Consider the following 23,246-nt stretch of genomic DNA (forward strand, 5'->3'; position numbering starts at 1 on the left):
TCGCCATCGGAACCAGCTGCCCTCTAGCGTTCCCGGACCGCGCGGACCTTTTCTTCCCGGGATCGTGTTGCTGAACGGAGCGGTCGCAGACGAACGCGCAGGCGCCGAAGGTCCGAAGCCTTCCGAGGAAGCCTGAGCGAGCGCGGCCATGGCGGGCGAGCGCCGCCCCGTACCCCGGCTGCGGGATGTTTCGCGGGAGCAGTTCTTGCAGCATCTGTATCCACAGGTGAGGCTCTTCGCGGGCCTCACCGCCGCGAGAGGCAGGAGGACGGCCGCTGGCACCGCTTTCCGGCGGCTCGGAACGGGGTTTCCTGAGACCTGGGTTGAGAAGCGGGTGGGGAGAGCCAGCGGCAGGTGACGGATAGGTCCTGAAGTCCTGGAGAAATGCTCCACGTTGCTGGCAGCTGGATGAGTGCGGGAAGCGTTTTGTCCTAAGTAAGCACTGTACTCCTAAAAACAGCCTTGCTGGGAACTCTGTCAAGAGCCCCGCCGGCTTCTTTTCTGCAGGGTTTTCTGAAGTTGAGTGCGGGAGCCCCCACCCCTCCTCCCCGCAGTCCACCTGTGTGGAAATCTCCCCCAAAACTTCGTTGATCTTGGATTCTAACCTTGCCTGAGTTCAGACTTTAGAATATTTTAGGTTTTTTTTTTTTAATAAGAAAACTCACGGAAACCCAGAGGAGAACTTTGTGTTTTAAACCACTTCAGGGAAAAAGAGTAAGAAGCAGGCATTTAAAGGGGAAAAAACTGTAAGGTTAAACTAACGGACGAAAAGCAAGCAGACAAACGACGACCAAAAAAGAAAATAAGCGGTTTTCTTTGTTGATGTACACATCTGTAAGAGTGGTCTGAGGATTACAAGCCAGCGATGAGCATATTTTTCTTTTGTTACAAAACCCGCTGGAGATGATTCAAACCTTCGCTTGTTTTCAGTACTAGTCCTAGATGGGTTGCTTTGGCTCTCAAGTCCCATTTCAGGAATGATAGTGATGCAGTATCAGCGCTACAGGACAGTGTTGAGAAGACTGAATTCTACACATGGATGTGTTTTGTAAGATGCACAGCAATGGCATTTTGTAACTTAGTCTTCTCTGTTCAGACATAATATATGTGGAAGTGTTGCTAAATTTTGTAAAGTGTGAAATTACAACATTTTGTGCTTATAGTAAGACCAAAAATTAATAACAAAATGGAAGGAAAGAGAAAAGAAATACCTGTTTGGTTTTTAACCTGTTCTACAAATTGTATCATTAATTCTAAGTATGATAGATATGCATGAATAGACAAATCAGAGAAATAAAAAGTAAAAAGTCTGGCAGCACTGGTACATATGTTTCATATTCAATATTCCAGTGTCTGAAATATATAAAAGAACTTGTTCATACCTTAGGCATATCTTTGGAGACAGCATAAAGACAGCAGAACTTTACTTTTTACTTAATGCTCTTTTGTTCTAACATTTTATATGTCTGTACTATTTTTAGTAAAAGTCTTTTAAAATTTTTCTTTCCCTTGTTGGTGCCAGTACTGGGGCTTGAACTCTGGGCCTTGTGCCCTCGCTTGGCTATTTTGTTCAAGGTTAATAGTGCTCTACCACTTGAGCTAAACTCCATTTTCTATAACAACAACAACAACAAAAACTTTATTAATAAGTTTAACACTTCGAGGTGCTGGTGGCTCACACCTGTAATCCTAGCTACTCAGAAGGCTGAGATCTGAGGATCATTAGAAGCCAGCCTATGTAGGGAAGTCCATGAAACTTTTATCTCCAGACACTAGAAAAAGCCCAAAGTGGCTCTGTAGCTCAGGTGGTAGAAGGAGCTCAGGTACAGCATCCAGGCCCAGAGTTCAAGCCCAGGACTGGCAAAAAAACCCAAAAAACCCAAGTCCAAAAATGACACTCTCTTTTTTTTTTCAGGATGGAGATTGAATATGTGTGAACATGACATTTCAAAAATCATTGGGTCAAAAATATGATTTTAGGGCTGGGAATATGGCCCAGTGGCAAGAGAGCTTGCCTCCTATACATGAAGCCCTGGGTTCAGTTCCCCAGTACCACATGTATGGAAAACGGCCACAAGTGGCGCTGGGGCTCAAGTGGCCCAGTGCTAGCCTTGAGCAAAAGGAAGCCAGGGACAGTGCTCAGGCCCTGAGTCCAAGGCCCAGGACTGGCAAAAAAAAAAAAAAAAAGATTTTAATATGTTCTATTGTTTTAATAATTCTGGCTTCACACCAAAATTGAGCAGATGGTAGGGATTTCTCATATACTTTCTCTCTTCACAAATATATAGTCTCCTTTATTACCATTTTCTCATAAGAATGGCATATATTTCAAAATCGATGAGCCTACATTGACACAATTTTTACTCAGTCGGATAGTTCAGAGTTCACTATTGGTGTTGTGCATTTTCTGTGGACTTAGAAAGTTCATTTTGCGTAGACACTTACATTGTCACACAAAGTAGTTTCACTGCTTTAATGGTGCTTTCTTGACATTTAGAAAATATATATGCCATATACAGCAATGAACAAGTATATTAAAAATGTAAGAAAATGAAATCACGCAAGTATTTGAACAGTAAATTCTTCTATAATCTAGGTCTATTGGAAACCTTTCTAACCATGACTCAAACTTCAGGTATTGTAAAAAGTTGCATTCTGAGTATCTGAAAATTTTGCATGACAACAATGTAAACAAAGTTGAAATAACAAATGGGAGGAAAGTATTTGCAATGTAGATCTCATAAAGGATTGTAAAAAGTCCTTGTCTTACAAAGAACTTTTAAAAGGAGGGAGTAGGGGCAGGGAAAAGGCCAAACCCGAGTATTAATTGGAGGGGGGGGGGAACATTTAATTGTTTGAAAAGGATAATCACCTTTAGGAGACACTAAAGCCACACAGATACTGTTTCTTACCTCACATATTGGCAAAAGTTATGAAGCTTTGAAGATAAGCTATTGGTGAAGCTATGGAGAAGCTGCTGTTTTAATGTTTTATGCCGAGTGATTTAAATCTTTTGGCAGAAATGAATAAAAGTACGTCGTATATTTAGTTTATGACTTAGCAAATTTCATTTCACAGTTATCTCTGAAAGTATTTCTCCAAAAATGTTGAACTTAGAATTATTGAAATAACCTGAATAACTAACTACATAGCAGAGTGATTGAATACATAATTGCCTTCTTACACTATATTAAACAGCAGTTAAAAAAGAAAAGAATAAAGGAGATATCTGACCTGATAGTAGGAATTTCTAAAGCATATTTTTGTACTTTACAAGAAACAAGTTATCGAAGAAAATAAAGCAAGCCACTTTTTACATGAAAGGGCGGGATAATACGTTTTTGAGCACATAGCAGGCAAGAAACACAGGTTAAGAAACTTAAATATGTAACAATGGTTATTTCTATGCCTGAATAAATAATCAACAAACATGAGAATTTTAAATAATAAAACCTTAAATTAGAAAACAAAGTAACAAATGAAACTATATTAAGAGGAGGGGAAGCAGCAACCTAATACACTATTTTAACATAGCACTTTGATTGATTGTATATCCTGAACTACTGGTGGTTTATGCCTGTAATCCTAGCTAAGTAGGAGGCTGAGATCTGAGGATTGTGGCTTGAAGCCAGCCCAGGCAGTAAAGCTTGTAAGAAATCTCCAATTAACTACCAAAAAGGCCAGAAGTGTAGCTGTGGCTCAAGTGATAAAGTGGTAGCCTTTATCACAAAAACTTCAGCAACAGTGCCCAAGCCAAAAATTCAAGCCCCAGGGCTGGCACCAGAATAAAGGTATGGGGGCAGGGGAGGGGGTGGACGGCAGACTGACTGAATACCAGTTAGTGGAGGAGTTGCTCTGTGTGTGTGCACGTGCGTGCGCACGCATGCATACATATACAAGTATCGGTTCTAGGGCTTGAACTCAGGGCCCGGGCACTGTCCGTGAACGTTTTTGCTCAATGTTAGTGGTCTTATCACAACCCCACTTCTGGCTTTTTTTTCTGGTTAATTAGAGATAAGAGTTCTTTCCCTATCTGGCTTCAAACTACAGCTTCCAAACTCAGCTTCCTAAATAGCTACGATTATAGATATGAGCCACCATTGCCTGGTTAGAGTTACTTTTTACAGTGGCATGATCTGACAATTCTGAAAATACTTTGTTTATTCTTGGACTTTTCAGATTATTAAATATTGAGGATGGTGGGAATTAGGGTTCTCACTATTGGAGAAAAAATACAAATATATAATAATAAAACTAGAGTTCACATTGAAATATGACTCATGCATTAAATATTTGTACATATGTGTATGCATACATGGCTGTGTTTTGTTTAAGGTTGTGCACACATGAATTTCTTAGATCTGACTGCTGAATAAGTAGAAGTAATGATATTCAGTCACACATTCCCCATTTAGAGGAAATTAGAGCTACTTAAAGCAGAGAAAATACAGAAGAATACCAGATTCTGTTATTTCACTGTAAAGTAAGAGGGTATTCAGTTTAAAAAGGCTAAAGTTTAAAAAAGCAATCAACCTAACGGTACCTGGCTAACTAAATATGAGATAATTAGAACATCAAAATTGCATTATTAGGGCTGGGGATATGGCCTAGTGGCAAGAGTGCCTGCCTCGTATACATGAGGCCCTGGGTTCGATTCCCCAGCACCACATATACAGAAAACAGCCAGAAGTGGCACTGTGGCTTAAGTGGCAGAGTGCTAGCTTTGAGCAAAAAAAAGCCAGGGACAGTGCTCAGGCCCTGAGTCCAAGCCCCAGGACTGGCCGAAAAAAAAAATTGCATTATTAAGGATGAACATAGTGGTACACATCTGTAAGCCTAGAACTAAGAAGGCAGGAACAAAAGGATAGGGAGTTGGAGGCTAGCTTGGGCTGCGGAGTGAGTCTTAAGCAAAATCATATCCTTAGATTTAATAATTCAAGCATAAAATTAATGAATGGAGACCTCAGAGGTCAACTTTTGACATTATGGTGTCAAGTAATAAATGTAGAAGTTCAAAAAAATAGAATTAAAAAAATCACTGTATCTTGTACCACTATAGCAGCACTTATTTCAGGTCAGAGTTATAGTTAACATCAGCATCTCAGATGGTAGACTATAATACCAGTTGCCACCTGATGTGCTCCAGGATGACCACTACATTCTTTCTGTAATACATTCCTTCTGCAAAATGAATCTAAGCATGAGTCTAATCATGAAGAAAGTTCTGATAAACTCAATTTGAAGAGCATTGATCAAAATAACTGACCTGGGGGTTCAAAATTCTCATGTCATTGACATATAGAATTATAACCTCTTTGTGCAACTACTTTTTTTTTTTTTTAATGTGAGATATGGGAGGCAAAAAACAGGAAAAATACCAGATTAAAAGAGACATGGGCCAGGCCCATGTGTGGGCCGGTGGCTCACACCTGTAATCCTAGCTGTTCTAGAGGCTGAGATCTGAGGATCATGGTTTCAAGCTAGCCTGGGCAGAAAAGTTCCCAATGAGACTTTTATATAAACTACTTAAAAGAGCCAGAAGTGGTGCTGTGGCAGAGTGCTAGCCTTGAGCACAAAGAGGCTCAGGGACAGTGCCCAGGCCCTGAGTTGAAACCCCCAGGACCCCCCCCCCAAAAAAAAATAGCACGACATGATAACTGAATGCAGTGTAGCCACTTAGTCTGAATTCTAGGCCTGGAGAACAAATAACTAAAGAAAATTACTGGGGCAGTTAATGAAATCTGAAGAGGACTGTAGATTGCATAATAGTATTTAACTCAATGTGAAACATTTTGATAACCACTCTGTGGTTATGGAAGAGAATGTTTCCTGAAAGTACACTCAAGTCTTTAGAGAAAGAGGAGCATGATGTTGGCAATATTTCCCTGGCTGAAAATTGTAGGAAAGCAAATGATAAAGCAAATAGGATAAAATACCAGTAGTTGGCAAATCAGAGTAGAACTGATAGAGAAATTCTTTGGAGTGCTCTTGCAATGTTTTTAGAAGTCTGGATAGTATTAAGACTATTTTGTTACTATAAAATTACAAAAATGTTTGACTTAGAATATAGCTTTTAGATTTTTATTGTAGATAAGATGAAAATAATTTTAATATTTGGATTTTTCTTGTCTATTGATACTCCTGTTCTTATTTTCCTGTGATAAAATTTTGTACAAAGTATATTACATGGATCCTCTTCCCATTTTAGTTAAAAGCTTTGAGTTTGAACATCTTGGTATCAAGAATCAAAATTTATCCCTGTTACCAGATACAACTCCCAATGTTGTGTTGTTTTTCACACACACACATAATTTGTTGTTGTTTATTTTTTCTTTGCAGAGAAAACCACTTGTGTTGGAAGGAATTGATTTGGGGTCATGCACAAGCAAATGGACAGTGGATTACCTAAGCCAAGTTGGAGGGACAAAAGAAGTAAAAATTCATGTTTCTACAGTTGCACAGATGGACTTCATTAGTAAGAACTTTGTATATAGGTATCTTCTTCTGAGGTTTACTTTTTGAGATGCAAATAACTTTTTAAAAACTTTAAAAATATTTTTACATTATTATGCAAAGACCATATGGCATTTCAACTTTTGGCTAGTTTATATAATCATGCTTACTGACTTCTTTTTCTGAGAATGGCTTTTAAAAGACAAGAATTCCAAGTTTACATAATTGTACAAAGACATTTCCAAAAAATATTTTTATGGGGCTGGGAATATGGCCTAGTGGCAAGAGTGCTTGCCTCCTACACATGAAGCCCTGAGTTCGATTCCCCAGCACCACATATATAGACAATGGCCAGAAGTGGCCCTGTGGGTCAAGTGGCAGAGTGCTAGCCTTGAGCAAAAAGAAGCCAGGGACAGTGCTCAGGCCCTGAGTCCAAGGCCCAGGAATGGCATATATATATATATATATATATATATATATATTTATGCCTAATATCTTTGGATCCATGAAAGAAAGCTTCAAGAACTAGAATTAGATTTGTGATTGGGTGTGCTATATTCATTCAGTGCTTGATTGATTGATCCTATCCCATTAGTAACTTACCTGGTATAGAATACTTTCTAACAGGCACTTGTTTTATGTATCTGCCCTTTCTAGAAATATAGGACCAGCTATCTTTCATTAAATTAGGCACAGCTTTTTAAGACTTAATTGTGTGTAATTTTCTCTTGTTGAAATAATAGTGGAATACCTTTCATTTCTCTCAGACTTGCTATTTTATATTGTGGAATCTCATACAAATGTATGAGGTAGTCAAAAATTTCTGAATATCCAAACTTGAAAAGTTTAACTTCATGTTGCAGATTTCATATGCTATTTATTTCCATGATATTTGCTAAAAATGTTAAATTGAAAAACAAATAACTTCCAAGATGCCAGTTCCCAGCAAATTAAATCTACTGAGAAACCACACAGTTACCCAGAGGCTTCACTTTAGAGACGAGCTAAACAGTTTCCAGTGTCCAGAGCTGTTTGTTCCTTTCTCATTAGAATTTCCCAAGTTTCTGTAGCAGCTGCCAAAGCACTTCTCAGTTTCAGTGCTCTGAATACTCATAGTTTGGGTTTTTAATAGGCCATGAATTAAATATAATTGCTGTAAGGTTTTCCAAGTATATGAACTTTTCACTTCTTATTAAGTCAAAAAAGTGGAAGAAAGTGTTGGAGTGATGAGTGTTTTTCAGCTGTAGTTAATGATGTTTATTTTCCAGTATTTAATGCCATAATAAAACTTAATCTTGAATTGCCTTGATGTTTTCTTATGTATTAAGCTTTTCAAACATATATTGTGTTATAGCTTCTATGATAGCTCCCTCAAAACCTTTCACTGGCACTACAAAAAACTGAAAAATTACTGCTGTCATAAACAGTAGGTTTAATTCTTTTTTTTTTTGGCAATCCTGGGGCTTGAGCACTGTCCCTGGCTTCGTTTTGCTCAAGGCCAGCACTCTGCCACTTGAGCCACAGCGCCTCTTCTGGCCTTTTCCATATATCTGGTGCAGGGGAATTGAACCAGGGCTTCATGTGTACGAGGCAAGCTCTCTTGCCACTAGGCTATATTCCCAGCCTCTGGTTTAATTCTTTATAGCATTTAGTAAGCCACCAGAAAGAGGAGGTCATTAAACCAGAGATACTAGGAAGTAAATTCTGCAGACACATACACTGTTAAATCATTTCAGTGTGAAGCTTCTTTCCCCTTTAGTGCATTAAAAAGTATTAACTGCCAGTGGCACCAGTGGCTCACACCTGTAGTGCTAACTACTGAGGAGGCTGAGATCCCTTGTGGCACCAGTGGCTCACACCTGTAGTGCTAACTACTGAGGAGGCTGAGATCCCTTTTGAAGCTAGCCCAGGCAGGAAAGCCCACCAGACTCTTTATCTCCAGTTAACCACCAGAAGACTGGAAGTGGCTATATGGCTTCAAAGTGGTAGAATGCTAGCCTTGAGTGCAAAAGCTCAGGGATAATGTGTAGGCTCTGGGTTCAAGCCCAATGGATACTATCAACAAAAGAATTGGGTAGTGAAAGAATGCTGTTAGTATCATAAGATTCATAGTATAAAAGTTGTAAACATAAATTTTACTTTTCTGTTTTAACCTATCACATCATGCAACTCTGTCATCATCTTCCTCTCCTTATTTGTAACACTATCATTAATCCTGATCTGGATTTTGTAAAGAAGTCATTCCAAAATGGGAAGCTGGACACTGAAAGGCCTTTCTTCTTATGTTCTTATACTGTTGACGATTGCTTATATGCTGCTGAGGGTATGTTATCATTGTTACTAACCACAACATCTGTCCTTCCTGAACACTTACAGTATATCAGGCACTGTGCCAAACATTCTAATTTAAAACACAAGACAGTCTGTGATGTAGCTTTATGATTTTACAGATTTGAAAGCAAAGTTTTTAAAATATTGTCATATACCCAAAGATGCAATTTAAAGGCATAGAATCCAGGATTTATACTCAAATTTGCCTGATTCTCCAGACTCCATGATAACCCTTTTTCAGTACTGACTCCTTTGGTCTGTATGCTAACCCAGTCACATGGTTCTTTAATAACAGTTAAGCCAAGGAACTTCCCAGCTTATATTCCTCATTTCCTGCCCTCCCTGGGGACTAGTGATTCATAGAAGCTATGATGGTACTACTACCTAAGGGGAGATTTCTAGCAACATCCCAATTCTGCTTCTTTGGCCTGCCCTACTTTATTTGCTTGTGCATCCTTAATATTCTTCCCTAGTTTTTTTTTTTTTTTTAAGATTTTGAAATACTTCTGTGTCCTCCCTACTAAATAAGGTAAACCTGGGCAGTTATACCAATTATACATGTAGTTCTGGGCCATATAGAAGCCTTCCTACTGGTTCACACTCTTCAAAGATGCTTTGATAGGAAAGAAAGTTGTGTACATGATGATGCCTGAGATGGAAAATATTGAGTTGGATGATGTTAAGTAATTTGTTGGTGTAATCAGTGAGAAACTGGAGTAGGAGACTTGGATCTTTGTGTTAGTGTATATAGATTGTAGACTCCCCTTTTCAATTCCTGCAGTGCTCACTCTCCCTCAGCACTACCTTCTGGATTCAGATGGACATTCACACTAGGGCCCATTAGTCCATAACCTTGATCAGATTCACTTAACTCTTCAGAAGAATATAAGGTAGTATATGAACAGGTTGATTTTACTAGGAATCTTTATATAAGCCCAAGGGCCATTTTTTTATTTACCAGTTGATGACTTGTAAGGGGACAAGGACTATAGAGGTAGTTCTGAAATGTACCAGAGCTTAGATAAATGGTCCCCAACAATCAATTGTTTTAAAATAGCCCTTGATCCAGGTGCTGATGGCTCATACCTGTAATCCTTGCTACTCTCAGGAGGCTGAGATCTGAGAGTCATTGTTCTAAGCCAGCCCTGGCAGGAAAGTCTGTGAGACTCTTAGCTCCAATTAACCACCAGATAAACGGAAGTGGCACTGTGGACAAAGTGGTAAAGTGCTAGCCTTGAGCAAAAATTGCTCAGGGACAGAGCCCAGACCCTGAATTCAAGCCCTACCACTGGCCCCTCCCCCACCCCTAAAAAAACCCAGCTGATGAACACAGTTTCTAGGTTTCTCCAAGGAGCATATCTTAATTATGAGTTATATAGCATACTGGAAAGCTACATTCTCTGCTTCCTATATTTAATCCTAATAATCCTCTTGTTATTTTAGGCCACTCACATAACTTCTTGTGCAGATATAGTTCACTAACCAGGAAGTACTTTTATTGTGAACAGTGTTGCCTGGTATCACAGCTAGGCTTACACGTTTATTTTTACCCAGTGCCAGGAGAAAGTAAGCTCATCCCAAGTCATCTCAGAGAGGACCGTCTGCTTCCCATCTCCCTCACACAAAGTTCACATTTTCTAATAAGACTCAAAAATTGCAGGTGTTCAGTTAGGGAGCAGAGGAAAAGCTTTTGAGGACTTCCTTGGTGGTGTCTTCATAGACTGTGAAATACTTCTGAGTCTAGAAAGTTGAAAAGATGGGACAAGAACTGGAGAAAAGATAACTCTCAAGAATATGGTCTACAGGGGCTGGGAATATGGCCTAGTGGCAAGAGTGCTTGCCTCCTACACATGAAGCTCTCGGTTCGAGTCCCCAGCACCACATATATGGAAAACGGCCAGAAGGGGCTCTGTGGCTCAGGTGGCAGAGTGCTAGCCTTGAGCGGGAAGTCCAAGGCCCAGGACTGGCCAAAAAAAAAAAAAAGAATATGGTCTACAGGAAATTTCTGAAGTGTCTAGCCTTTGGAGATAGGTTTCTTTGAAGCAGAAATTTGGCAGAATAAGAATTGATGACTTTACTAGAATTCTTAAGCTATTTTCAGAAGTCTTAACAAGAATGTGTGGCTATGTGAGTGCAGTGTTCCGGTATCATGCCAGAAAGTAGGAATTATAGGGTTGGGGCTTGACTTCATTGGACCATTTGCCTACTTCCTTTCCAGTGTAACACTAGATATTCAATTCATCACATGATTTGCTTTATGACACTTGAAAACAGGTAGCAGAGCCTAGAATTTTGTATATTTCCAAAGGTAATCAGATGCCTTAGCAACGTTTTTCTGTTAGTAACAGGATAGAAGGATATTGACCTATAGTGATCCATCTATACCATTAATCTAAAATTCTTTAAAAATTTCAGATAACTTAGGTCAAATAGACATACTATTTAAATGGACTTTAAAAACTGAGAATTCCTCATCATAGGTTACAAGAAAAGCTATCAGTATTGTAATGCAGATGATAACCCAGCTGCAATGAGTCTGTGTGTATGTGTGTGTGTGTGTGTGTGTGTGTGTGTAGTGATTATATTATTAGTTGATCTACAGTTGCCAAGTGTAAGAATTTTTATGTTTATTTCAGAACTTTACCTTTTGACAAGTTAGTTCAGAGGGCTGCTGAAGCAAAGCATGATGAATTCTTCATATCAGAGGTAACATTCTAGCTTTTTTGTTATTGTTTGTACTGGGGTTTGTACTCAAGGCTTTGTACTTGCTGAGCAAGAGTTCTACCACTTGAGTCATACCTCCAGCCCTTTCTGCTTTAGTTATTTTTCAAATAGGGTCTTACATTTTGCCTGGGCTTGTCTAGACGGTGATCTTCCTATTTATAATTCCTGTATAGTTGTTACTATAAACACATATCTCCATGCTTAGCATTTTATTGGTTGAGATAGTGTCTTGTATACTTTTTTGCCTGGGCTGGTCTCAAACTGTGATCCTTCCAGTTCAGCCCCTCGAGTAGCTAGGATTATAGGCCTGTCCACCTGTGTTTACATTTTTCCAGAAAGCATTAATATCTATAAGTGGATTTTCTTATAAAAGATCTTTGCATACTCAAGAATTCAGCCTGTGATGGCCATTCTTAAGATTTGGTTTGATATAATATAGAATCCAGCTCTGCTATTTACTAGCTCTCACACTTTGGCCATATTATCTTTTCTGTGCTTTGAAAATACTCATCTATGAATTGGAGACAATAATAGTACATCATAAGGGTTTTTGAGCATTGACTGCATAAAATTTATGAAGTGCTTAGCAGTGTGTCTAACACACAGAAACATTAAGTGTTATTAATGCTACTTCTTTTGAAAATATTTTTATCTAATATGCCAAATTTGAATATTGATGGAAATTTTCCTCCTTAAATTAATCTCTTTCCATATTTTGTTATTAACTTTTATGTATTTGCTATAATATTGATTCAAGATTAAATAAAAAGAATGTCATAGTCCAGCTTTAAATGATTCAATTTAAGTATCTAGAGATAAAGCATTGAAATTTATTTATGTCTTTTTAAAAAATTCACTGTCTTGTTTCAAAACCATATTTCAAACTAAAGCTTAGAATGAAGCTATTGTCTGCATTTGAACCAGCTGTGCAGATTGATTTAAGTTTTAGTTTCAGCCAGTGGTTATACTTCGTTACTGCCAAGAACTTCACAAACTTTGGAGATCTGAAATTCTGTATTATGAGTGTAATATCTTTTAAAACTGATCCCGGTGAGGTTTACCTGAGAACTCTTAACCTCTGTATATTGTATATGTATATTGTTGCCCTTCGGAATTTTTCTGTCTGAGGGTAATGAGTGGCACAGCGTAAAATAATCATGAAGCAGAAAAGATAGAAGACTGGAGACCTAGCTCAGTGATAAAGCACTTGTATAGCATGCACAAGGATTTTGGTTTGATCCCAGCACCACCAAAATTTTTAAAAATAAAGTTAAAAAGCACCTGGGTGCTAGTGGCTCAAGTCTGTAATCCTCGCTACTCAGGAGGCAGAGATTTGGTTTGAAGCCAATCCAGGCAGGAAAGTCCATGAGACTCTTACCTCCAATTAACCACCAAAAAGCCAGAAGTGGAGTTGTGGTTCAAGTGGCAGACTGCTAGCCTGTGAGTAAAAAAGCTCAAGAAGCTGAACCCAGGCCCTGAGTTCAAGGCTCAGGACAGGCACTAAGTAAATAAATACATACATAAATAAACAAGCAAACAGGCTAGTAGTGGAGACACATGTCAGTAATCCCAGCACTTGAAAACCAAAGTAGGAGGTTTATGAGTTCTAGTCTAGGTTGGGCTGCGTAATGAGACCTTGTCTCATAAAACAAAACAAATAGAAAAAAAAGAATAAAAGGAGAACAAAAAAAAGTACAGGCTAGATATCGGATGAAATCTGAAAATCATAGAAGTATACAAACAAGATATACATGGATTGTCAGCTCAGTCATCTGGAAATGTGTTTTAGGGAGTACTGCCTGTGTAAGAAAAGAGGAGGAAGCAGAATTCCTTAGGGGAATCCCTGAGACACAAGTGCGCACCTGACAGTCCTTCCAGCTGACTGTGAATCCCTCGGTAGACTCGGCAGAGGAGTTCTGCTTGGGTGGCCATGTCTATCCCCTTTACTATTTTGGTCAGTCATTGGTTGGACTTCTCTTGGTATAAATGCTAAGGTGAACTTAAAGTGAACAGTGAACAGCTGGTAGCCTTCAGTTAATCACACACTTCAGTTAAGCAATGAGTCCTTCCTTGAAAGGGAATCTAAGCAGTTCATCTCTATCCGGTGTACAGATGTGTTTTTGTAAATCCTGAAACATTAAAGCTGATAGTAAACTATCAAGGCCTGTTTTTAGAGAGTAATAAACACACATAATATCTCTAATATTGTACTCAAATATGTAGAGTGAGAGTTCAGTAAGGTTGATGATGACAAAATTATGTTTTAAGGTAAAACACTTTGAAGTTTAAGACAGCCCATATTGGTTTCGAAGAGGCAGAATTCTGGAGTGGAATGGCCTCTCTCTGCTATGTTAGGTCTCTAATTCTCAAGCACATTCAGGCAACAGTGGATGCTTTTGATTTTTGCAGTGCTAGAAACCAGTTCTCTTGTTAGCTAGCTACTCAGTCAAGTACGAATGATAGTTTTTAAGAGTATTCATTTTAATTTTACTGCATTGAAGTGATGCATTTCTAATTCATACACAAACTGATTCTTAAGGATTTGGCTTGAGAATTATTTTGTTGAGGGTAGGCTGACCTAATAAAATATAGTGCTCTAAGTTTATAAAACATTGTTCAAAGGTGGAGGCATTGTATTTATCTTTTCCTATACATAAGTGTATTGTTGACAAAAAGCAGTCTTTTTATTAAGTGTTAAGACATTGTTAAAAGTGTCTCAATAATTTGGACTATAAGGCTGAATTAACCATCATGGCCTTAGATGCGGGTATGTGTGTAGTGTTGCCTTCAGACTTTATTTTACTTAATGTTTTGTGGAATCAGTCTGTGGTACGCAACATTTAGAAACATTACTTCTTATGGCCACCAGAGAGCATTAGTAGAAAGGATAAAATAACTGTACTAGTTAGAAAAGGACTTTTAGCAGGACAGATTTTAAGAGTTACTTTCTTCATTCTCTCTTAATATTTTTTAATGAATTTTTTAACATTCATTTAAATTTTATTTAAATAATAAATGCTGCTTTTATTTTTCGTTTAAGGATGAGAAATACTATTTACGGTCACTTGGAGAAGATCCTAGAAAGGTAAGAATTGTGGATTTAGGGCTGGGAATGTGGTTTAGTGGTAGAGTGCTTGCCTAGCATGCATGAAGTCTTGGGTTTGATTCCTCAGCACCACATAAACAGAAAAGGACGGAAGTGGCACTGTGGCTCAAGACGTAGAGTGCTAGCCATGAGCAAAAAGAAGCCAGGGACAGTGCTCAGGCCCTGAGTCCAAGCCCTAGGAATGGCGAAAAAAAAAAAAAAAGAATTGTGGATTTAAAACTAAATGAGTGTGCCTTCAGTTTAATGTTTTATACTCACTGATTAGTACGTCACTGGTCTACTCCTCTTCTTTTCTCAAATGATTTGTGCCCCTCTATAAGAAGTGTGAGTATAGAAAAGTAATTACTTACACTTGGGTAGGATTATGGAGTCTTATTAGTTTTCAGGTCATTTAAGTTTTATACATTCAGATATCCCATGTAGATATAATATATATATATATACATATATATATAATCCCACATCATCAATAATATTTATAATACATACAATACATAAGAAATCCCACCATATATGTTATATATATACTTTTAAATGTTCATTTAATAAGAAAAATATAATAAAAATCCTGAATGATGCTGAGTGCTGGGCTCACATTTTAATCCTAGCTACTCAGAATCCTGGCTGAGATCTAAGGATCACAGTTCAAAGCCAGTCCAGGCAGGAAAGTCCATGAGACTCTTATTTCCAATAAACTACCAAAAAAGCCAAAAGTGGAGCTGTAGCGCAAGTGGAAGACCATTAGCCTTAGGCAAAACAGGTCAGGGACAGGACCTAGGCCCAGAGTTCAAGCCCCAGGACAGGCACCCCGCCAAAAAAAGTAAAAAGAAAAATTCCTAAATCATTCACGATCTTATCTTTAACATGTATTCAGAGCCAAAATATGGTTACACTAGAGTGGTTGACAATTGTATAAATCTTGCTTAAAGTAAGGGGAACTTTTTGGTAATGAAGTATATTGAGATTATAAATGTTACTGTTGACTCTGTAACCTGATTATTATCTCTTCCTGCATTGGAAAGATCCTGTGTTCATAGATGGTCACAGAGTATCTTAAAGTACTGAACAAATATTTGCCCTTTCTTCCTTAATATTATTTAGTCTGGCAGCTATAGGTAGAATAAGCATTATGCTAATTTTAAGTATATTAAAATTCTTTCTCTATCTTATATTTTATCTAGTTATTTATTTTTATTTCTTTTAATATAGGATGTTGCAGATATGCGGAAGCAGTTCCCTTCATTAGAAGGAGATATTAAGTTTCCAAAGTTCTTCAGAGAAGAGCAGTTCTTTTCCAGTGTTTTTCGAATTAGTTCACCTGGATTACAACTTTGGACGCACTATGATGTAGGCTACATAACTGATAAATCTGAATCAATAGATCCTTAATGTTTGTTGATTTAACATTCATGGTTTCAATTTAATAAGCTGCTTTGAACATCTTTTATGTATAATTTGTTCAAACACTGAGTTTTAAAAATAGGCACTGAGTAAAACAGTGGTAGGCAAGTAAATTATTTGGCTAATCGCAAAGTCTTCTTAGTTTCTCACATTTACGTTCCTCTGTAATCTTGTTCTTGATTTATGATCATGTGAATTTTGTGAAGTGGTTGTTTCTGGCTTATGATAAATAACTACAGATGGAACAGGGAAAATATTGAGTGTTTGCTTGTGATAAAAGCATGTGTAAGTGATACACAGGACTCTGGCCACCTCAACTTAGGAGAAAGGCAGAAGCTTATCAAGAACTATTTCCAATTTGAAGAATTTGAGAGTATTTGGCTGTCTTGCGAACATCAAATTCTTCTGTATTTGTAGAGCAGCAGAATGTGTAGAATTACCATCTTGAATATGGGGTTATAATTTTCTTGGCTAAAATATATATAGATGTAAATATTGTTATGTATAGTTTACTGTTGAGAGGTAAAGAAATAGGAATCTAAATAAATTTAACAGATTTTCAAAGATAAAAGACATTTTTCAAATTTTTAATAGCTATTCTTTTGAGACAGATTTTTATTGTATAGTCCATACTGGCCTGGAACTTGTCATCCTCCTGCTTCAGCTTTCTAAGAGCTGAGATTAAAAGGTGTGCTATCCCTTTCCTCCGCCCCCAGTTAAAAGTATTTTTTTAATGAACCGGTTCAAATTCTTAGGTTTTATATATGTTGTATGTATATATGTATGTGTGTGTGTGTGTTTCATAATTTATTTAAAGACCTCAAGAGGATTTTATTATTACAGTAACTAAATAAAAGAGGAATTTTTCTTTTTTAGGTCTTACATGAATGGTAGGATGAGAAAATTATGTGTTGACTTGTATATCTTAGACTGTATTTTATGACTATGTTTTAAATTTTTAGTTTCCCCTTTACCTTGAGTTATAATAGAAAATAAGATATAGAGCTTTTCTGTAAAAGGTGTACTAGTTATAATTATATAACTATGGCTTATACAAGGGTCAGAGCTAACAGGAGTAATTCTCCAGAAATAATGATTTATGGATAATCATATCTTGTCCAGTGTATATCTTAATTCTTTAGCTGAGAGTAACATAGCTTCTCCTTTTAACACTTTTTACAATCTATACCAACAACTTGTACTCTTGAATACACAGGATAAGTTAAGATTAGTCCATTAGAAATTATATTGTCAGGTCATATTCCTATACAAATAATTTTATAATCACAATACCTATAATTAAGTTATGATTGGTATAGAATTAGAGTTTAGCAGAAGTTGGATCAGTATTTTAATAAGTTCTCTAGAGTTGGTTTTCAATTCCTTGATAGCTAAGTATGTAAATATTATGAAGGAGATCCTCAAGTAATCTTAATTGTCCTTACTTCATTAAGTGAGTGGTGGAGCAAGGGTTAATAGTTTTCTTTATTTAGCAGTTCTTCCCTTTTTAAGAAAGCATTACAAAAACGACTTTAATAAACTCATAATTGTATGTGGACTTCATATTTTTCATTATTAAATTAGAACATAGCTAGTAATTTTAGGTAGTGCTGAGTTTTGTGAAAGAATAGGGTGTAAGGTGAGCACAGTGGCACATATCTATAATCCTAGCTACTCAAGAGGCTAAGACAAAAAGTTTGAGTTCAAGGCCAACTTGGGTAACATAGACAATGTCTCAAAGATGGGAAAAGGATTATAGTTAACTAAGGTATTATTGGCTGTTTGTCTGACTTGTAGATACTGCTTACTCATACGCTTTATCGGTCTCTAGGTAATGGATAACTTCTTAATACAAGTGACAGGGAAAAAGCGTGTTGTATTATTCAGTCCTCGAGATGCCCAGTATTTATATTTATCAGGTATGCCTTATTTTAAAGTTTATATTTCTAAATCCTATTCAGTTAGAGTTACTCATTATTATTTTTATTATTAGTGGCAGTCCTGGAGCTTGAAGTCGGGGCCTGAGCACTGTCCCTAAGCTCTTTTGCTCAAGGCTAGCACTCTCCCACTTGAACCGCACCTCCACTTCTTGCATTTTTGGTGGTTCATTGGAGATGAGAGTCTCAAGGACCTGCTTCACTTTCCTCAGATCTCAGGCTCCTGAGTAGCTAGGATTATAGGTATGAACCACCAGCACTCAGCTCAGTTACTCCTTTTGATGACTGCTTATTCACATAGGGAACAAACATCTTAAACCATTTCCTCCTGGTTAAAAGTATGTTTTTCATTGAATGTGTGATATATATGCACTCTGTGGAGAGTGAGATTTTCAGGTTATTTCACTTACATGAGTGTTAAACATCACCCAGAACCTCAAGAGTAGGTTATTGAAAACTGTCCTGGATCTTAGAATAGTCTTTGTTCTCAAAAAGTGAGTAAATTGGATGAATTTTCAAGTTTATATTTATAATTTTTTAATGCTAAATTAATTCAAACTTTTTAAGAATTTTTTGTTTTTTTAATTCCTTAGGTTCTAAGTCAAAAGTGCTGAATATAGATAACCCAGACTTGGCTAAATACCCACTGTTTTCCCAGGCCAGAAGGTATGAATGTTCCCTTGAAGCTGGTGATGTGTTATTCATTCCTGGTAAGATTTCTAGGCCTCATTTGTAAATGAGGCTTCATTTCATAAATACGTTTATAAAATCTGTATTCTATCACTCATCTTTTATGTGATTTTATACATAATTCTGTTCTTGGTTCTTAAGTCTTATTTTTCAAGAGCAACTTACTACAGTAGTGCACTGTATTAACAATGATACAGTCAATGACAGATCACATAACAGTATCCTCATAAGATGATAATGAAACTGAAAACTTTGTATAACATAAGCCATCATAACATAGCACAAAACATTATTCATATGCTTGTGGAGATACTGCTATAACTAAATTTAGTAGCTGCCAGTCACAAAAGTGTAGCACATAGAGCTGTGTATAGAATATAGCATTTGATAATGACCATAAACTACATAATTAATTTCTGCATCTATTATAGTAGATGTTTGTTATTTTCAATTGCTTGTACTTACATTTTTGTGTACATATGCTGGTGCTGTTGCTTGAACTCTGGGCCTCCAGCTCTTGCTCAGCTTTCTTCATCACAGCTCTACCACTTGAGCCATGCCTCCAACTAGAGCATTTTGCTGTTTAGTAAGAAATTAAATCTCAGAAACTTCTCTGCCTAGGATGGCTTCAAACTGCCATCTTCCAGGTCTCAGCATCTTGAGTAGCTAGGATTCCAAGCATGAGCTACCAGTACCCAGCTCTTTTGTTTTTATAGTACCTGGAAAACAGTCTTCTAGACGGGTTATTCTGGAAGTATTCTGTAAGCTATTAGTTATCAAAGCAGATGTCTGCTTTCTGTGTCTGAAAACCTGCTAGATGAACAAGATGGAGAGGAAAGAGCAGTGAAACTCAGTCATCCTCATCCTGTATGTATCTTAGTTTTTACAAAAATGTTTAAAAGGTGAAAAAAAAGCCATTTAAAAATAGAAAAAAAAGCTTAGAAAAAAGATTTAGAGAAATATATTCATATAGTTGCAAAGTGTTGGAGTCTTGCTATTAGTCAAAAAGGTTTTTTAAAAAATACAGAAGTTCATAAAGAAAAAGGTTATAGTAAACTAAGATTGTTATTATTGGGGAATATTTTAGTGACATAAGTATAGTGTAAGTATGCAGTAATTGTGAAGTCTATGGGAGTTGGAAGGAAAAGGGATGGGAGAGAAGATTGGAAGGGGAAGTAAAGGAAAGGAAAAAGAAAAAAGGATAAGGGAGAGGAGAAAGGGAGCATATTGTAGTGTACAGTGACTTCCTATGCCTTTACATTACTCAGCAGTCCCAAAGGCTCCATTCATGGTAGGTACCCTATGCAGGGTATCCTTTCTTATGTTTTAGGACTTATCTTATTGTAGCTTTTCTGTATTGAGATTTGTTTATATAGTTTCCATTGTGCTATAATTATTGTACCTACTAGACAAGTTTGTATGATGGAGCCCTAGGATTAGGTGTGCGAGTTTATTTTTGATAATTCCACAGTGAGAAAACTATTTTTCAGAATACATTCGCTATCACTATACAGTGCATTACCGCTTAATAGTAACATTTTAATATTAACATTTTGTAGAGAGTTTATTAAATATCAACATATACAGCTGTGATACTGTTGTGTACATTAGTTTTCTGTACACAGAATTAATGTTTGGAATTTCTTTAAGAAATAAGCATTAGTTTGGATGTGTATAAAATGTCCATGTTGTCAGCAACCACAGTGATAATCAAATTAATATCTGTAATTGATAATTAAAACTAAGAGTAAAGGAATGCACAAAAAATTTTCATTTGCATAGTTATATTTCCCATAGCTCAATATACTAATAATCATGAATACCTCTTTTTAGTGACAGAATTTTTAAGTATCAATAAAGAATGAAAATATGGCGATCTAATTTGGTCCTATATTATATCTTGAGGACAAGGAACTGTTTTTGTTAATCTTTCTATCCCTAAAGGTCCTAATAATAACTTGATGGATTCAGTTGTTTCTTGTGTTCGTAGCAAACAGCCACTACTTTAGTCTTCAGGGCACTGCTATTTTTTTAATTATATTTAAATTTTTAGATTTTTTCATATCTTCAACATGGTTAAGGGCTATGCAGTTTCCTTTCATTTTATATATTTCTTTTTTTTGGTTTTGTTTTTGTTTTGTTTTTGCCAGTCCTGGGGGTTGAACACTGTCCCTGGCTTCCTTTTTGCTCAAGGCAAGCACTTTACCACTAGGCCACAATTCCCAGTCCCTCATTTTATATAAATTTTTATTAAAAAGGAAAATTAAACAGGAATTCTAAGAATTTTTATTTCCACACAAAAGCAAAAGATTAATGTTTACATTTATCAAAGCAATTAGATTTTTCTACCTATTAAACTGAACCTGGGGAAAAGGATTCTGAAACAAAGTGCAGTTAAGATTAAAACCAAAGACTACTTTTGCAAATCAAGATATTTTTAGTCTCTCATTTTTCCTCAAGCATTCTTAGACTGTTTGTGAAGCTTAAATCTTCCTTTCACAAGATTAAATGTTTTTGACGATTAGTCTTCCATCTGTTACAGTGTGGTGTTACTTAATATTCCTCCAACACTTACATTTTACAAATGTTTATACTCAATTGAAAACAAAGTGAACTTCCCAGTGGAAATAAAAAATAATTAGGTGTATGATAAACTTTAAGCATTTCCACAATCAAAATATATGTTGAAGTTTTATGTACATATTGTAAAGGAGCTGAAAGGAACATATAATAGATGTGATTGTGTTAGAAACACAAAACCAAGGGAGCTACCGTGAATGCACACTTACAGTCAAGAAAGTAAATTGCAGCTTGAACAGGAATTCTTTACAAACAAAAGTACTGTGCTGAATCAGAAAAGGTCAAACATACTCCTTAAATAATTGAAATGTTCTGTGTATATAAGTAAACATTTTATGTGGTTTTATGACATAGGAAGCGTAAACAAGTATCCCCAAAACTTGCCTCAAATTAAAAAACTCCAAAACAAATACAACTTTATGTTGTTCAAGTTAAAAACATTACTATTCCTAAAGGTTTTTTAAAGTAAGGATTTATGCTATTGACAGTTTAAATTGGTTGGCAATTCATAAAAGTTAAAATGATTCTGTTAAAAGCTGAGAGTGTGTTAAGGAAGGGATCTGGTTACAAGAATTATTTCTTAGATTGGCTATATGCAATTCGTGATATTTCAGTGACATTTTAGGGTTTTTTTTTCAACTGTAGGTTTTATTTTTAACTTGTTTTTTAAAACTTTCTCCAGCTTTATGGTTCCATAATGTAATTTCTGAAGAGTTTGGAGTGGGAGTGAATGTCTTTTGGAAGCACCTTCCATCTGAATGCTATGATAAAACAGATACCTATGGCAACAAAGATCCTGTTGCAGCATCAAGAGCTGCACAAATCTTGGACAGAGCCTTAAAAACACTGGCTGATTTGCCAGAGGAATACAGGGACTTCTATGCACGGCAAATGGTCTTACAAATCCAAGACAGAGCCTACAGCAAGAACTTTGAATAAGAAAATGAAGTGGATGTGGTGAAAATAAACATTTCAATAAGATTTAGGTCAAGTACTGGGAAAACATTCATAAATTTTTAAAACAGTTTGTTAAAAAGAAAGAAATCTCAGATTAAGTATGAAGGGGGGTGTTTATATTGTTTCTACTTGATATAAAATGTTAGAAGTTTAAACAACATTGCAGTAGATTACACTTTAGCTTTAAAGATGCAAATAATACAAGTACCACTTAAACAATAAGACTCTATACTGAATCATGGTGCATGAAATGTTCTGATCAAACAGGCTTCAGTATTTCCAACCCATTGATTCAGTAACGTTACCGAAAACCTGTTTTGTTTTGTTCTTTCCCTTTGCTTGCTTCTCAGCCACAGCATTGGCATCATCCTGAGGCTAGCTACCCTCGTGGTCATGGATAGTTGCCAGTAGCAATTGGGGCCTTGTACATCTTCATTTACATGCAGTGGGAGAATCTGGCTGGATTTCACTGGCCCTGTCAATCTGAAGTTGTCCCAGAATTCTAATGGGCTTGGATTCATAAATCCCTGAGCCCATCTTGGCAAAGGGTCTGAAATAACCCTTAGGTCAGTTAGGCCTATCAGAGCTGGAAGAAAATAGAATCTTCCTTTGAAGCATGTGAAGCACATATAGAGCCAAATGGTTAATTTTTTAACTCAGGGTCCTGTTATGAAAAGAAAAAAGGTAGACACTAAGAATTCAGAGTCTGAGACATGTTGTTAGATTAGGATGCCTAGGTGTCAACTTCTGGGTAGATTTTTGAATCATATTTGGGGTTTGGTTTAGATACCTAATAAACCTTGCAGGGTGTTTTGATACATAATTAGGAGTGAGAATCAGATTTGATTACAGTGGTTTAGATGACTCTTTCTGACTTGTCCATAACATGTTTTAATCTGATCATGTTTCTTCCTGGTTTTCTTGTTGGTTTTGAATGTTAGAAAGTAAACTGGTTTTAGTTTGAAGCTCTCTCTGCTAAATCATCACCTACCTTTTTCCCTTTATAAAAGAAATACTTAGCCAAAACCCCTGAATTCAAATTCCAGTACTATAAAAGGAAAAAATAA

General features: G+C 36.6%; 1 protein-coding gene across 3 annotated transcripts; it reads left to right on the plus strand.

Moving 5' to 3' along the window:
• The first annotated feature begins 10 nt into the window (after positions 1 to 10).
• Positions 11 to 23,144, plus strand: Tyw5 (tRNA-yW synthesizing protein 5). Of its 3 annotated transcripts, none has more exons than XM_048345018.1 (8): positions 11 to 226; positions 6,340 to 6,494; positions 11,421 to 11,490; positions 14,549 to 14,593; positions 15,824 to 15,961; positions 17,847 to 17,934; positions 18,546 to 18,662; positions 21,905 to 23,144. In XM_048345018.1, exons 1-8 carry the CDS (start codon positions 149 to 151, stop codon positions 22,159 to 22,161), a joined length of 948 nt encoding a protein of 315 aa, XP_048200975.1. In that variant the 5' UTR covers positions 11 to 148; the 3' UTR covers positions 22,162 to 23,144. The 3 variants fall into 3 exon arrangements, with proteins under 3 accessions (XP_048200975.1, XP_048200977.1, XP_048200976.1); XM_048345020.1 differs by having other exon boundaries at positions 210 to 226; positions 6,340 to 6,432; XM_048345019.1 differs by lacking the exon at positions 11 to 226 and having other exon boundaries at positions 6,341 to 6,475.
• The last annotated feature ends 102 nt before the right edge of the window (positions 23,145 to 23,246 follow it).

This window comes from Perognathus longimembris, chromosome 4 (genome assembly GCF_023159225.1).
Source record: "Perognathus longimembris pacificus isolate PPM17 chromosome 4, ASM2315922v1, whole genome shotgun sequence".
Classification (NCBI taxonomy): domain Eukaryota; kingdom Metazoa; phylum Chordata; class Mammalia; order Rodentia; family Heteromyidae; genus Perognathus; species Perognathus longimembris.